This window comes from Bactrocera neohumeralis, chromosome 4 (assembly GCF_024586455.1).
Source record: "Bactrocera neohumeralis isolate Rockhampton chromosome 4, APGP_CSIRO_Bneo_wtdbg2-racon-allhic-juicebox.fasta_v2, whole genome shotgun sequence".
NCBI classification, from domain to species: Eukaryota; Metazoa; Arthropoda; class Insecta; order Diptera; family Tephritidae; genus Bactrocera; species Bactrocera neohumeralis.
The window spans coordinates 74,805,803-74,821,341 of NC_065921.1; the positions used below are offsets into that span (position 1 = coordinate 74,805,803).

The 15,539-nt window shown below is 39.8% G+C and overlaps 1 protein-coding gene across 3 annotated transcripts in view; it reads right to left on the reverse strand.

Moving 5' to 3' along the window:
- The window catches only part of LOC126756672 (prominin-2), a 29,365-nt gene extending 14,033 nt beyond the window's left edge, over nt 1–15,332 (reverse strand). For all 3 annotated transcript variants that reach the window (XM_050469910.1, XM_050469909.1, XM_050469908.1), the window contains exons 1-7: nt 14,787–15,332; nt 5,389–5,444; nt 5,013–5,245; nt 4,687–4,874; nt 4,267–4,362; nt 1,220–1,431; nt 619–775 (exon numbers count right to left, since the gene is read on the reverse strand). In XM_050469910.1, the coding sequence (XP_050325867.1) occupies nt 619–775; nt 1,220–1,431; nt 4,267–4,362; nt 4,687–4,874; nt 5,013–5,245; nt 5,389–5,444; nt 14,787–14,976 (1,132 nt within the window). In that variant the 5' untranslated portion in view covers nt 14,977–15,332. The remainder of the gene's footprint in view (nt 1–618; nt 776–1,219; nt 1,432–4,266; nt 4,363–4,686; nt 4,875–5,012; nt 5,246–5,388; nt 5,445–14,786) is intronic.
- Between the last annotated feature and the right edge of the window lie 207 nt (nt 15,333–15,539).

Below are 15,539 nucleotides of genomic sequence, written 5' to 3' on the forward strand. Positions count from 1 at the left end.
TTTGGCTCAGACCTACTAAACTTGACTAAATATTCATTAAATTACCAAGATTTTAAATTTATCAAAATTTTCATGACATTGTGTCGGAGCGCTTGAACATGCGCGAAGATGGTCCCAAAGGTGCTCACTGACGACCAGAAAATTCGGCGAGTGGAAGTGTGCCAAGAAAATTTGAACATGTATGAAAGTGAACTCTAATTTTTGAATAACGTAATCACAGGTGACGAGTCATGGATCATTGAGAATGATGCCGATGAAAGTCAAGCATTTTGAGACGACAGAGGGGATCCAAGCAGCATGTACCTCGGCTATCAAGGCTATTCCGAAGAATGCCTTCCGTGACGCTTTCAATTCTTGGAAATAGCGCTGGCAGCGCTGCATCCCCGTAGAAAGAGCCAATTTTGTTTTTAAAGAATTGGAACGGTTGGTTCAATAAATTTTTTTAAAAGTCCTATTTTTGAACAAACCCTGTATATTAAAAAAAACAGAAATTCTTATCAGAAGATCGAGTTCATTTGGTTACTCTTATTTTGTTAAATTTTTTTAAATCGATTAAAAATTTTTTTTCTAACATCACTATATTAATACTAAAGTGATAAAAAATAGCTCGTTACTTACAGTTCCGCTCGTATGCTGTGTCGTGTTTCACTTGTTGCGGGAAATTGCTGAAAATTGAACGTGACACACCAACCTCAGATGTCAAATTCTTGACAGTCGCACCAAATTCAATTTCGCCCAAGTAACGCATGCGAAAGATGGTCTGGTCCTCTTGCAGCTGGCAAAGAGCCGAAAAAATGAAATAGAATTATGGAAGAAATACATAGTAGAAGATGAAAAGGCAGAAACCGGCAGAAAAGCTGTCATAACTTAAAAAATTTAAAAAGAAAATGATAAAAAGGAAATCAAATAAAAAGAAAAACTGCAAGAAGTGTGAAGTGCAAACGTGAAATGAAAATTTCATTTGTCAAATGTCAAATACCAGTGGAGCTACTAGTCAAACTCAGTGCAAAGGGTTGGAGATTGGGCGCTATTGAGCCGACAGAAAACGAAAGAAAAAGTAAAGAAAATTGTTTCTAAATATAAAAAAATTCCACACAACAAATGCACAAATAACTGTCACACTACGTTGTTGTTGCTGTCAAACTACCGTTAGAATTGAAGGTACATACGTTTGTAACTACAAACTACAACATACAAAACATGCATTTGGCTAACCAACCGTCTTGAGGGCATCAATAATGCCATTCTCCTCGAAGCTTCGTATGCGCAGCGTGTCGCAGAGCGGTCGGTCGCGATAGGTGCACTGTCGTTGCAGCACGGACAGTTGTATTTGCAGTTCCTCCATGCGTGCTGCGGCCTCTTGCGAAATCTTCAAAGCACGCCCCACTGTCTCCTGCAGCATTAGTACACGATATATCAACTCTGCATTGGCTGTGTGTTGAGAGGAAATAAAGTTTAAAAAAATTAGTAAAAAAGTAATAAAAAACATGAATAAACAGACACAAAAGTGACTTCACAACTTCGGCAAGTCATAATAAAGCCCAGCACAATTGTGAAGTACATGCAGAAATACTCGCGTATGAGTGTGGTATTACGCTTCGGTATGTCAAGGCAAGGACTCTACTCCAACAAGCCATAACTTGTCTAACTTCATAATGCGCGCAATAAAACATATTACAACAAATACAGATAAGATCTTAAAATAAATATTTTGTTAGATTATGTTACTTGTAATACACAACTCTATACACATAACAGTACATATTACTGTACTGGGAGTATCCTTTTTATTATTACAAAGCATGTCGAGTTTAGAATCCAATACATAATAGGAATATGCTCTCGAGTGCTTGTAAATTTATAATAGTACAAGTGGAACAGATTTCCTCGCATTTGACAGAATTGCATGACTGCCGTTAGTGATGTAAGCTATGGGGAAATGCCAACTGATTACTCACACTCGGTTAGTTATTTACGCAGAGCGGAGCATTTTGCCCGCTAGTCGTTCTTCCTTTTCGCTGTTTGGCGGGAATTGGGGATTACAAGTGCAGCCCTGTTTTTCTCCAATACCGGATACTGAACTATCAGAGCTGCAATGTTTTTATCCAATCGGACGACGTGTCCTAGCCTGCCTCTTAATTCTCTGAACTATGTCAATGCCGTCGTATATCTCGTCCAGCTCATCGTTCCATCGACTCTGGCATTTGTCGTGGCCAATGCGCAAAGAACCATAAATCTTCCGCAGGTTCTTTCTGACGTTGCTGTTGGTGTTAATACTGGTTCCAAGATAGACGAAATTATCTACGACTTCGAAGTTATGACTGTCAACAGTGACGTGAGAGCTAAGCCGCGAGTGCGACGACTGTTTGTTTGATGACAGGAGATATTTCGTCATGTCCTTGTTCACAATCAGACCGATACGCTTCGCTTCCTTATCCAGTCCTTTCACGGGTCCTCTCCAAGACTTGGCGCATGGTGAATATCCGGTCAGCTGTTGATTTTCCAGGCCTAAAGCCACACTGATCAGGTCTAATTGTTTTGTTGATGGTGGGCTACATCTTTCACACAGTACGTTCGAACCTTATATGCGATGTTGAGAAGGCTTATCCCACTGTAGTTGGCGCAGATTGTGGGTTCTCCCTTTTTGTGGATTCTGGGCATATTTTCGTACTACAGTTCTTCGAATTTGAATAGCTGGGACGGCAATCCAACGGCCCCGTCGCTTCGTGGTTTTTCTTGGTCGGGCAATGGAACGTGTGCTACATCGTCATCGATTTGGGAATCGGGTACACAATCTCCTGGTGTTATGCTTTCACCTCCATTCAGCAGCCTGGAGAAGTGTTCCTTTCATAATTTCAGTACGCTCTGGGCATCAGGCACTAGATCACCTCTGTGGGTTCTACAAGAGTATGATACGGTCTTGAAAACTTCGTTAGTCGCCGCATCTTTTCGTAGAATTTTCGGCCTCTCTCTGTTTTTGTCTGCAAATGCGTATCGCTTCACTCTTCAGCTCTCGGTATTTGTCCCATCCCGCAGGTATTTTGGTTGATTGTAACGTCGCGAGGTAGGCAGTCTGTTTTCTCTCCACGGCGGCGCGGTACTCTAACTCGTACCAGTTGTTCTTTTGCCTTTTCCGAAAACCAATGGTTTCGTTTGCAGCTGTATGTAAGGACCTTTAAATGCCGCCCCACAGTTCCTTTATACCGCGTTGCTGATGAGTGCTCGGTCGGATCATTGGTTTGTGAATTAAATCCTTTTGAGTGAAGCAACTTTGGGGAAAAATTACAGTTGGAGCAAAAACTTGGCTTTAAGACGAGTTCCCGGACACTGCTTCAGGAAAATCAATCATCAAGGAAAGAATTGGTACGCTAAGTTTAGACGTGGTGAAGTGAGCACCGAAGACCGTGAACGCAGAGTACGCCCAAAAAAATTGTTTCCGATGAAAATAAAGTCTAAAAAATAAAATTTATTTTGGATGATCGTAAAGTCGCTCGAGATGGCAAGCACGAATATTTGAGAAAGCTCAGTGCAAAGTGGGAGCTCACTCTTGACCAAAAACAACGATGAGTTGATGATTCGAAGTAGGGTTCGGAGATCTTCTAGTGTAATAAACCCGAGTTTTTGTATCGATATGTGACAATGGAAGAAACATGGCCCCATCATTTCACTCCGAAATTCAATCGACAGTCAACTGAGTGGACTGCTTACGATGAACCCGCTCCAAAGACTGAAAAAATGCAACAGACGGCTGGCAAGGTTATGACGCCTGTCTCAACAGCTCGCTTTAACTATCGGTATGGTTTTGCCTTTTTCAAGATAATCTGTGCTGACTATCGCTTAAATGAATTTTTCCATATATTTTTCCTTGAAGGTCAAGTCTAACTACAGATCTGTTCCACTTTCGTCTTCTCTTAAGTTTCCAAAATAGCAAAAGACATCTCAAGCTTTAAAATTATTGACACAAAGGACTCTTTAAATTATTTAATATGTTATTCTCTCCATTAAATAGCAGATCTTCGATCGGGTTACAATAGTTTTTCGTCAATGACCCAGTTCATTTTTGTTTTTTAACGCAATAAATTGCTTTGGTAACAGTTATTTCAATAGCAACATAACCTAGAACTTCGCTCTGTCATTTATGAGTACTCGTTACAAGCAAACCGACTAATTTAAAAATAATCTCACTCTCTTTACACACTTTCTGCAGGTACACTTATGGCTTGTGTAAGCATTTACGATATAATTTTCCCAACAATTTCACCTTACCCAAGCTGATGGTCGCCAATGAATCATATGCCAGCTCAATGCCAGTGTGTGCTGAAATTTCCGCTTGAATTGGCTCCCCCAGGAGTACATCGACGTCTGCACAGCGCAAAGCAGAAATAACATATAAACCAGCAATGCCGTTAGGTCCATTATGCACAAGCAGGTCCATTGGGCAGGCAGACAGATAGTGGGTTTGGTTAGACGAATGTCCGCCAGCAGCAAAACGGACGAGAAACAAATAAATAATATGAGTGCATAGAACGGCAGCGAGTCGTAAGGAGGCGACAACATGGCTTGGGTAAAATATGAATTATAACTTTGGATGCAAAAAAAAAGGGAGGGAACATGAGACAATATACTTGTAGGCACACATACACAACTACAAAGAGTTGACTGCGGGCTACGGCTACGCATACTGACCTTCCAAATCTTTGACAACTTTTTCGACAGCTACATGAAAACCATTATCCAACTTATGTTTGATTTGTAAGTGTGTGTCTTTGAGGAATACTTCCATGTCGTGCACAGTTGATTTGACCATTTCGGGTGTCATTTCAACGTTGGCCGCCAGACGGCTGTTCGCATAAAATATGCAAAAATCGCTCAACCTGCAGGAACAAAATGTAAAATGTGAAATAGTCAACAAAAAAAGAGAAGAAAAAAAGCAAGATAGCCAAACATAGACAGTAAATTGGAAATTTTTCAATATATCCATGAAATAGCTTTGACTTGCTTGGCATACTCACGCCAAGAGCAGAAATGTTATCCAGAGCGTGACCACGGACGCACTCTTTCGACAGTTCAACGCCTGTTGTAACGAATCGTCGTGTATGTTGACAGGTGCGTTGCGTATGAATTCGGCTTCGTCCTGGTCGGCGCGTCGTCCGCAACACCAAGCGCAGGTGGAGATGAGCGGCACAAGCGCCAGTATGGCGAAGATGCTCATGAGTGCGATGAAGCCCGATTCGATTTTGATCGCCTACCAAGAGTGACGAAAGTAGAAAGAAAAGCGGAAGTAATTTTAGAAATTTAAATTTTATTTAAATTCAACAGGTTGGTAGCGAGCAATTAAAAATTTATTGTAAATTATTTTTATTTTTAATTTTAAGTGATTTCGCTTACATCTTTGGTAAAATCGATGAGTGTGAGGTTGGAATGCAGGAACTGGCGCACCAAATCTGACAGAAAATATAAAAAATTTAAGATTTATACAGTTATAACAAAAATATGTAAGCAAAAGTAGTATTTATTACAATGTTTTAAAGAAAATATAATACATAAAGCCAACATTTGCACACAATACGCACACAACACAACACTACCACATACCAAAATATATATTTTATTGTTGAAGTGAAATGACATCATATAATATAAACCAACTTCATGGTGTTGAGAAGAATACTTACCATACAAAAAATTCCTGTGACATCACACCATGTATGATGACGTGATGATCACATGATACAAAATCATATGATGTACAAGCAAATTCTATATTTTTACATGGTGTTGATAAGAATAATTACCATAAAAGAAAATTTCTAGAAAGTGACATCACATGATGATCGATGACGTGATGATCACATGATGTGTGATCATATGATTTATCAGAAAATTATATTTTTACATGATAAATGTGTGATGATTGTCATATGATATTTTATCACGACGTGAAGATCACATGATGTGATGCTGTAGATTTATACAGTAATGTACTGTACAGTGATGTATAATCATACGATTTATCAGAAAATTATATTTTTACATGATAAATGTATGATGATATGATATTTTATAAAGATTACATGATGTGATGTGGATATTTATACAGCAATATCAAAGATATGAAAACAAAAGTAGTTATTCAAAGATTTTCAAGAAATTATAATAAGGACAATTTTTCCACACCCTGCGCACACACCACAGCATCACTCATACACCAAAAAAATATACTTTATTGTCGGCGTGATGTGACATCACAACGAAAAAGCTTGAATGATAAGAGCTTAAATGGTTTTGCGAAGCATTTTTACATAGAAATTTCTATAATGCGACATCACATGTGGTATGGTGATGTGATGCTCACATAAGATGTAATCATATGACGTACAAGCAAATGATATGAATTTTTTTTATGTGCACGATTTATTATCACGTGATTTTTTGGTTGAGGACGCTGAATCCAATACTGAGCCCATAGGTGTAGGTCACGAAAAATGGTCTAGGTGTTAACCTTAGTAAAACGGAACTGATGCTTTTCACAGACAAAACCAAAATATCTCAGTTTAATCTTCCCTCACTCAGCGGTACAACAATTCCTCTGTCCTCCACTGCGAAATATCTGGAGGTTGAAATCGACACCAAACTGAATTGGAAGATTAAAATTTAAAAAGGACAGAATAAAGCGCATAAAGCCCACGATATATGCAAAGTACTACTGGGGGCCTTAAACCAAATATATTTCTTTGGATTTTTACGGCCGACATTAGGCAAATTCTAACATGCGGAGCACTGGTGTGGTATCCAGCATTAATGAAACGCTTTAATATCAGTAAATTAACTGGAGTACAGAAAGCACATGTCAATGGGTTAGCGGTGCTATTTGGTCATGTCTGACTGTAGCTTTCAATACACACACCACTGCATCAGCTGCTTATAGACCTCTTTACTTTGAAAGTTTTACCATGGCTGCAGAATAGCGTTGCGCCATCCTCAATCAGCTAAACATAAGTGAATTAGACTATATTCTCCCAAGTTTAGATTTCAATAGCCACTTCCGGTTGAGGATACCTTCCAGACGTGAATGGAGAAGAGGTCGAAAATGTATTGCGGGGTAGGTTCGGTCGTATACTCCAATGATTCCGAAATCACTCACTTTATTCAACTACCAAACATAGCCAGCATCTTCCAAAGTACTAGGTATAGAGAGGGCCTGTCGTGAATAACAAAGAGAGGATACAGAAATCAGCCATGCACATGGATAGCCAGGCAGCACTGTTGGCTTTGGCGACGTCACTTATTAATTCCAGCGTAGTTTATAATTAAGATAGGCTCTAAGCTCACTGGCGGGTCAACTCAATTTGTTCTTAATTGGGATTCGCGGCCACAGAAATGAAAAAACAGACGACTTGAACAAACTAGGAGCCGCGGAGAAAGATCAAAAGTGAACTTTGTAATAATTTTGAACAAATAGTTCAGAGCAGATGGAACCAACTGGAATATAACGAGGCAGATATGGTCCAAGTATGATAAGACTGGAACCAATCATAGATCCATAGGTCCAGGAATAGTATTTTTAGTCTTGCAGTACCATAACTGTGCACTGAACGTTTGGAGAACACGCGCTAAAAATGAATCTGTCCTATAACAATATATGCCGCAGCTGCAATTTAGAAGGGAATAAGGAACCATTTTCCACGTGAATGCCCAGCTCCAGCACAAACCAGACACAAATATTTGGGTCACATCAGGCATTAAACCTTGAATGGCTGCCTACAAAGCATAGCGTATATAGTACTATAAGTAGTTTGAACGCAAAGATGAGTTTATAGAAGTTCACAATATTGCATCAAAGAGGCTCATCCAGCGCTTATTGAGACCGAAGTGACAGCACTCCTACCTACCTAACTAAAATTTTGGCTCCGAAAAAAGTTTTTTTTTAGTTAAAATGCGGTGTATAATTTGATATGCCTATATTTCTCAGCAATCCTGAGTCGTTGGATACTGGTTGTCAAATTGTAGCAGTGAAGCTTGATTTGCAGCAATCTTGCAGTGAGCGTACATTTTGTGATGTACGGCAGTTTCCAGTGACGCTAGACGGTGTTCGTCCAGTCCGAGTCTGAATTTAATAAAGTGCAGCCAAATTTATCTTCCAGTCGTGTCATGCTTTTATGTAAGTCAGAAAGCGTTGGATGTAAACCGGCGATCTATTCAATAATTTTTTAAAAAAGGCAGTTGACAGGTTGTCCATTTATGGCGGTAAAGGATCGTATACCGCGACTTTGATTCTTGCTTATCGCGGTTAATTTTGTAATGCACTTTTTCAGGTCCCCTTTTCAACCTAAACCATCCTGTGCTCCTCATGATTAGTATACTAAGTCTTGCATTTGCATAATCGATGTTCTCAAGTCTACCTCTTGACATTTTCTACAATACTCATTATATGGTGTTCTTAGTCCGCCGGCATGTCTGTCAATTATACAGTGATCTGTTAGCACTACTATTAAAGTTCTCAATGCATTCCTTTCGAATTGCAATACTCCATACTCCATTCATATCATGTCGTGGAACCCATTGCAGTTTTAAAGTGAATTGTGAGGTTAGATCCACTAAGACATCAAAGCACTATGCCATTATATTTGATGAGTCCTTAAGGTTTGGTGATTTCAAAGCCGCTTGGCTATCTGTATATATAAATGTATTCCTTGTTGTTAGAACAAGAAGTCTTTCTTTAATTGCTGTGATCTTCGCTTTTAAGGTACTGCAGTAGTCTAGTAAAGAGAAGACGATTTTGGTATCTAATTTTGCTGCAAATACACTACCTTCTACTCGATTAGCTAGTGTAAACCCATCCGTATACCTGCGTCCTTGTCCACCTCCCCCTTTTTCACTCTTCTCAGGAAGGGAAATCAATATTATAAGTTCTATCTTATACGACTTGGAAAATCCGGGTAGAAACGGGAACTTTAAGTGTCTTACAATACTCCTTACTACGGGCCACTAATAACAAGGATTCGCTTAGTATAGGAGCTGACTTAGCTGCCAGTAGCTTACAGTGAAAGTCTGTGGCCAATAAATGTACAATAATGCAAAATAAAATCGCAAAAAATCGAACGGTTATTTTACTGTGACCAAGTACTGACGAACAATTGTGGGTGACACTCACATGACGCACAATATCTACAATTGCACATGTTGCACAATATTGAGCGCAAATACATCATCCATTCCGTCCGTGCTGCAACAGCTATAAATAGTTTGGGCCATTGACTATAATTCGGTAATAAAATGCCGTAATATGCAAGCACTCATACAAACATAAACATACATGTGCATATAAAATTGATTGCCTATGCGGTGGGTAAGGGTTGTGTAAATGTAAATTAGTGGACATAGAAAATGAAAATACAAATAAATGAAAGTGTGTGAATGTGTGCGTGTGAGTGTCGTTTTGCTGCAAATATTTTACCATCACCTCTGTGCATCAATTGGGTTGCGTGTCGAAAATTCAACAGCTCGTTTTCACACTTTGCCGCCCAACGCTTTTCCCTGGCATTGCCCTATACACACATGCATATAGAAATGTCTGTATGTTTGTATGCATGTGTGTTTTAGTCACCACATGGTGGCCGCGCTTGAATGCACTTAACTGGCGTCACTAAATTCTGAAATTAGACACGACTGTGCCGTTAAAATGTCCAATTGAGTGTCCAGAATAATATATTTTAGGCGCGACTTAATTCACTTTGTACATATGTGGGTTTAGTGCGGGTACATACCCTGCAGGAAATGTGAACTTTTAAATGTGAGGCATTTGTAGACAAAAAAAGAGAGAGGCCGAATCGCGTGATCGCGTACAAAGAGCTTGACAAGCTAGCCAGCAGGGTTTATGTTCGAAAATTCTACGAAAAGATGCGGCGACTAACAGAAGGTTTCAAGACCGGAGCATACTCTTGTAGATCCTCCAGAGGTGATCTAGTGACTGATGTCCAGGGCATACTGAAATTATGGAGGGAATACTTCTCCAGCCTGCTGAATGGCGGTGAAAGCATAACCCCAGGAGACGGTGAGCCTCATTTTCAAATCGATGACGATGCGGCGGACGTTCCATTGTCCGACCAGGAAGAAGTTCGAATAGCAATTATCCGCCTGAAGAACAACAAAGCGGCGGGGGCCTATGGGTTGCCGGTCGAGCTATTCAAACACGGCGGCGAAGAACTGATAAGGAGCATCCATCAGCTTCTTTTTAGAATATGGTCGGACGAAAGCATGCTCGACGATTGGTATTTAAGTGTTCTCTGCCCAATCCACAAAAAAGGAATCTCCTCACGTCACTATGGACAGTCATAACTTCGAAGTCGTAGATAATTTCGTCTTTCTTGAAACCAGTATTAAGACCAACAATAATGTCAGCCTTGAAATCCCACGCAGAATAACTCTTGCCAACATGCTACTTCTGGCTGAGTAGGTCATTGAAAAGTAAAGTCCTCTATTGATGAGCAAAGACCAAACTCTATAAGTCCCTCATTATTTCTGTCCTGCTATATGGTATAGAGGAATAAACGATGAAAACATCTGATGAGTCAGAGAGATAAAAGACGACAATGACATAGTTCAGGGAATTAAATCGAATTGGATGAAAACACTCCAGCTCTGAGAGTATTCGTTGCAGTACCCGCCAGGGGAAGCAGAGGAATTTGGAAAGACCAGGTGGAGAAGGACCTGACTACATTCGGAATGACTGGTTCGCTGTTGCAAACATGGCTATAACCTCGTGAGCGGTGTCTCCGCCAGTAAAGAAAAAGAACTATATGCACATCTTTTGGCTTCCAAAAAACCCAAGCTCTTAAATTATTTATTAAGCTCACGCGAACTCAGAATTCTCTGCAGGGCATGCAGTGACATATATTCCAGTACGTGCTAGTTACGTATGGGTCTGGATGTGCTCGTGTGAATTTCGGCATTGTTATTTGTTAGTGCGTGTTTTGGTTAGTGGGAAGCCTTTCGCCCCCCATCGTTTGGTAAACATGAAATACTTATATGAGCCGCATTGTAGAGTGTGTGGGGAGCGCCGTTGTTGTTGACATAGGTTCAATGTACTTGCCGAGTTGCATGTTGGATTAACTGGTAGATGGTATTCTCTCTCCAGTTGTAACCACTACTGGTTTATTATTAAATTGGGATAAGATGAAAATAGGCAATTCAGTTTATAAGATAGGGCGACCACAAAACATAGAAGAAGCTTAAATTTTGAATAGCAGATTTATCATGATTTATTATTTACTTTAGCAGTAGCGCAACCCAAGTCCATTTCAATGGCATTTTTTAAGAATCCAACAGAAAGTGTATTAACGGTTAACAATAAGTTGAAGCAAAACAATAAGAAAATCGCAAAGAAAAGAGAAAGACATTTGCTTTTACTCGCCAGAAATCTCTGCAATGGATTCTTAGTACTTCGAGTGCCTGGGGAGCCGATACTTCCGGTTAGCTTGGAGAGTAGATTATACCATCTATATTTAAACGGAATATTGTTATACTATCGTTAACATTATCTTTGTTCAGACTATAACTTTAAAAACCATGATATTTTTCGTGGTAATGGGACAACACTGTACTTAGAGGACTGGTAGTCGGCAAAAATTTTTTTTTTAAGAAATTCACATTCGGCTGACCCGCCATTTATCGAGTAAGTTTCTTGTCAGTAAGATATGGTACTCTTTTCAAGGAGCTATAAGAGCCCGTCATGGAATCCCCAAAGCTGAATACAGCGGCTCGCTGCTCTTTGCATAACAGGAGCATTAAAATCACTCTAACGACTGCACTTGAAAGATTACTCAACCTGCCACCAATTAACGTTGCGGTGAAAACCTGGGCATCGCAGACAGTTGCAAAATTGGCGGCGTTAGCTGAATTTTCCTCAAGAACTTTCGGGCATAGCTTGATAGACAGGAGGTCCGGGGATAAAATAGACCACATGCCCTCTCGCTGAAGTCTTTGCTTTTAGGAAAGCGGCTGAGATAGCTAATAACACAGGAAACGACATAAGAAGAATCACAAAGTCGTTCTGGAAAAAGAAATATCTGATGAGATTGACAAAACCGTCATCCGTTCATCAATGAAATTTCCGAAAGTGCTAAAAGACAGATCGGGATGAGATGGAATGCTCGCATATTTGGTACTCACACGGTCTCCAAAAGATTGCAGGACATTTGTTGAGCTAGCCACTGGTCACAACTAAGATGCTTGACTACCTCCTCTGTTTCTATCCGACCTTATTTAGAATTTCGCTTAGATATCTAGGATCTTCGCAGTTCAAGGGATTTCACAAAAAGCACTGACGCCCTGAGCATCTTAAACTTCGGGTCAGGTGAAATAGTGAACCACCATCTGGCATTGGAATGGACCTGCAGGTCTATGGATGGCGTAACAGCCAGCCGGTGTAACCCGTCCTAAACTAACCTAAGCTATAAGGCTGCCGCTTACACTTAGACAAGCAAGCTTTTTGGAGTTCAGAAATTGGTGGAAATAGCTAGAATGCTGAAGAAAATAATACGAGCTGTAGAGACAAATAGAGAAAGTACTACCTTCTATAAAAGTGTACAGCTGATAATATTGATAGCATTGGCCTCAATAAACGCGCCGTTAGAATTGCTTTCTCCAGGATGGTCAAAGAAGCGAAACAAGGGGGTCCGGTAGTGAACGAGTGCAAGAAGAAATATATCCTGTCATCAAAAAAAACAATTGTCGCGCTCGCGAATTGGCTCCCAAGTCACTGTTTACAGTTATAACTCCGAAGTCGTAGATACTTTCGTTTATCTTGGAACCAGCATCAACCACAACAACAATATCAGTCTTGAAATCCAACGCAGAATCACTTTCGACAACAGTTGTTACTTTGGACTGAGTAGGCACTTGAAAAGTAATGTCTTCTCCCGACGAACAAAAACCAAATTATATAAGTCCCTCATCATTCCCGTCCTGCTATATGCTGCGGAGACAAGGACAATGACATCATCTAATGAGTCGGCGCTACGAATTTTCGAGAAAAAGGTTCGACGGAAGATTTATGATCATATGCCCATTGGCAACAGAAGTTGTTGTTCGGAAGAAGGAGAATACTCCAGCTTCGAAGATTTTCGTTTCAGTACCCGTCGGTGGAAGAAAAGGAAGAGGAAGCACTCCGTTCCGTTGAAGAGATCAGGGGGAGAAAGACCTGGCTGCACTTGGTACCTCAAATTGGCGCCAAATTGCAAAAAGAAGAAACGCCTGGCGGCGCTGTTGTTAACTCGGCTATGACCACGTAAGCGATGTATACGAAAGTAAAAAAGAAGAAGTTGGAATGGTTAAAGTATTGAGCTCTTGCTATCCAGTTGTTAATATATCCAGGTTATTCGAATTTTGGCAGTAAGAGATCAACTTTACTAGGGTTCACTGGACCCGCTTCAAAATGAAATCCACCTTTAAGGAGCATATAATAAGTACGCTAACTTCAAACCCAGACTAGTCTACCCACCCAGAAGGAAGCGTCGGAGACCCTATAAAATATATATATAAATGATCAGTATGTTGAGCTGAGTCGATTTAGCCATGTCCGTCTGTTTGTCCGTCTGTCTGTATATATACGAACTAGTCCCTAATTTTTTAAGATATAGTTTTTAAATTTTGCAAACGTCATTCCCTCTTCAAGAAGCTGCTCATTTGTCGGAGCTGCCGATATCGGACCACTATAACATATAGCTGCCATACAAACTGAACGATCGGAATCAAGTTCTTGTATGGAAAACTTTTACATTTGACAAGATATCAGCACGAAATTTGGCATGGATTATTTTCTAAGGCAACAATGTAGTCTCCGAAGAAATTATTCAGATCGGCCAACTATAGCATATAGCTGCCATATAAACTGAACGATCGGAAAAAAGTTCTTGTATGGAAAACTTTTGCATTTGACAAGATATATTCACAAAAGTTGGCACAGGTTATTTTCTAAGGCAACAATGTAATCTCCGAAGAAATTGTTCAGATCGGCTAACTATAGCATATAGCTGCCATATAAACTGAACGATCGGAAAAAGTTCTTGTATGGAAAACTTTTGCATTTGACAAGATACATTCACGAAATTTGGTACAGGTTATTTGCTAAAGCCACACTGTAATCTCCGAAGAAATTGTTCAGATCGGTTAACTATAACATATAGCTGCCATACAAACTGAACGATCGGAAAAAGTTCTTGTATGGAAAACTTTTGCATTTGACAAGATATATTCACGAAATTTTTGATTATTTTCTAAGGCAACAATGTAAACTATTTATCTAAGGCAACTCTCAGAAAAAAGTTCTTGTATGGAAATCTTTTGCATTTGACAAGATATATTCACAAAAGTTGGCACAGCTTATTTTCTAAGGCAACAATGTAATCTCCGAAGAAATTGTTCAGATCGGCTAACTATAGCATATAGCTCCCAAAAAAAAAGTGAACACATAGTTACTAAAAGAAATGCACCTGTGAAGGCTATATTAGCTTCGGTGCAGCCGAAGTTAACGTTTTTTCTTGTTTTCTCTGACTTTAAAGTTGAGCTGACAAATATTTCATATATCCTTATCACAATTTCTCTTGCAGTTTAACAATCAAACGTATATAAACATACCTTTAATTCTTAGTCTTTCATTTCCCTCATACCATGTGTGTTGGCACATACATACATACCACACGTTCACTCATATTTTCGCACCATTTCCATCATCATTCACTTCCTGCAATCACATACACACAGACGTCGTCTACGTATAAACTTACCGAGTGGCAGTTCCGTTGGCGTGATGAGCGATAAAAACTCACTGACGTAGGTAAAGGCGACCGGACCCGGTGTGATATCCATACCCGGTATGCTGTATGTAAAATATGTTGATGTTGCTGGCGTTGTTGTTGCGGATGGCAGTGTTATGTTGCTATGTAATATATTATTATTATAGTTATGTAGATCCATACTGGCTGCCGCTGTGACTCGGTGAGCGTGTGAGAATTCGTTAAAACGGCGCGCTGCTGCCGAGCAGCTCTGTGGCGTTCTTTTGCAACTCGCTTGGACCAAGTTGGACCGGTTTGCTATATGTTGCGCTTTCAAAATACTGTTATTGTATTTGTTGTAGTTGGAATTGGTACTTTTGCTCGATGAATTTCACACTACTTTAACTATGGATGTTGTTGTTATTTAATTCTTTCCCCTTCCGCTTTTATGCTTTCTATCGTCTGGCTGGACGTGTTTAACACGCGTTTATGAATTCCTTTATGTGTGTATGTTAAATTTCATGGGTGTGTGCCGCCCAGTTGCTTTTATGGAGTTCTCTGTGTGGAGAAGGTATAAAGTAAATTGAATTTGACTGGACACCTTGTGAATAAAATGCACATTAAGTGAAGCGAATTGAGCTCGCCTGGAATACTTTTATAGAGGGGCGTAAAATAAATGTAGGAATTTATGAAAGAAGTTTTCAGAGAGAGTGAGTGAGGACAAAGTGAGGAGCACAGGTAACTTTATTATAATGCGATTAGGTC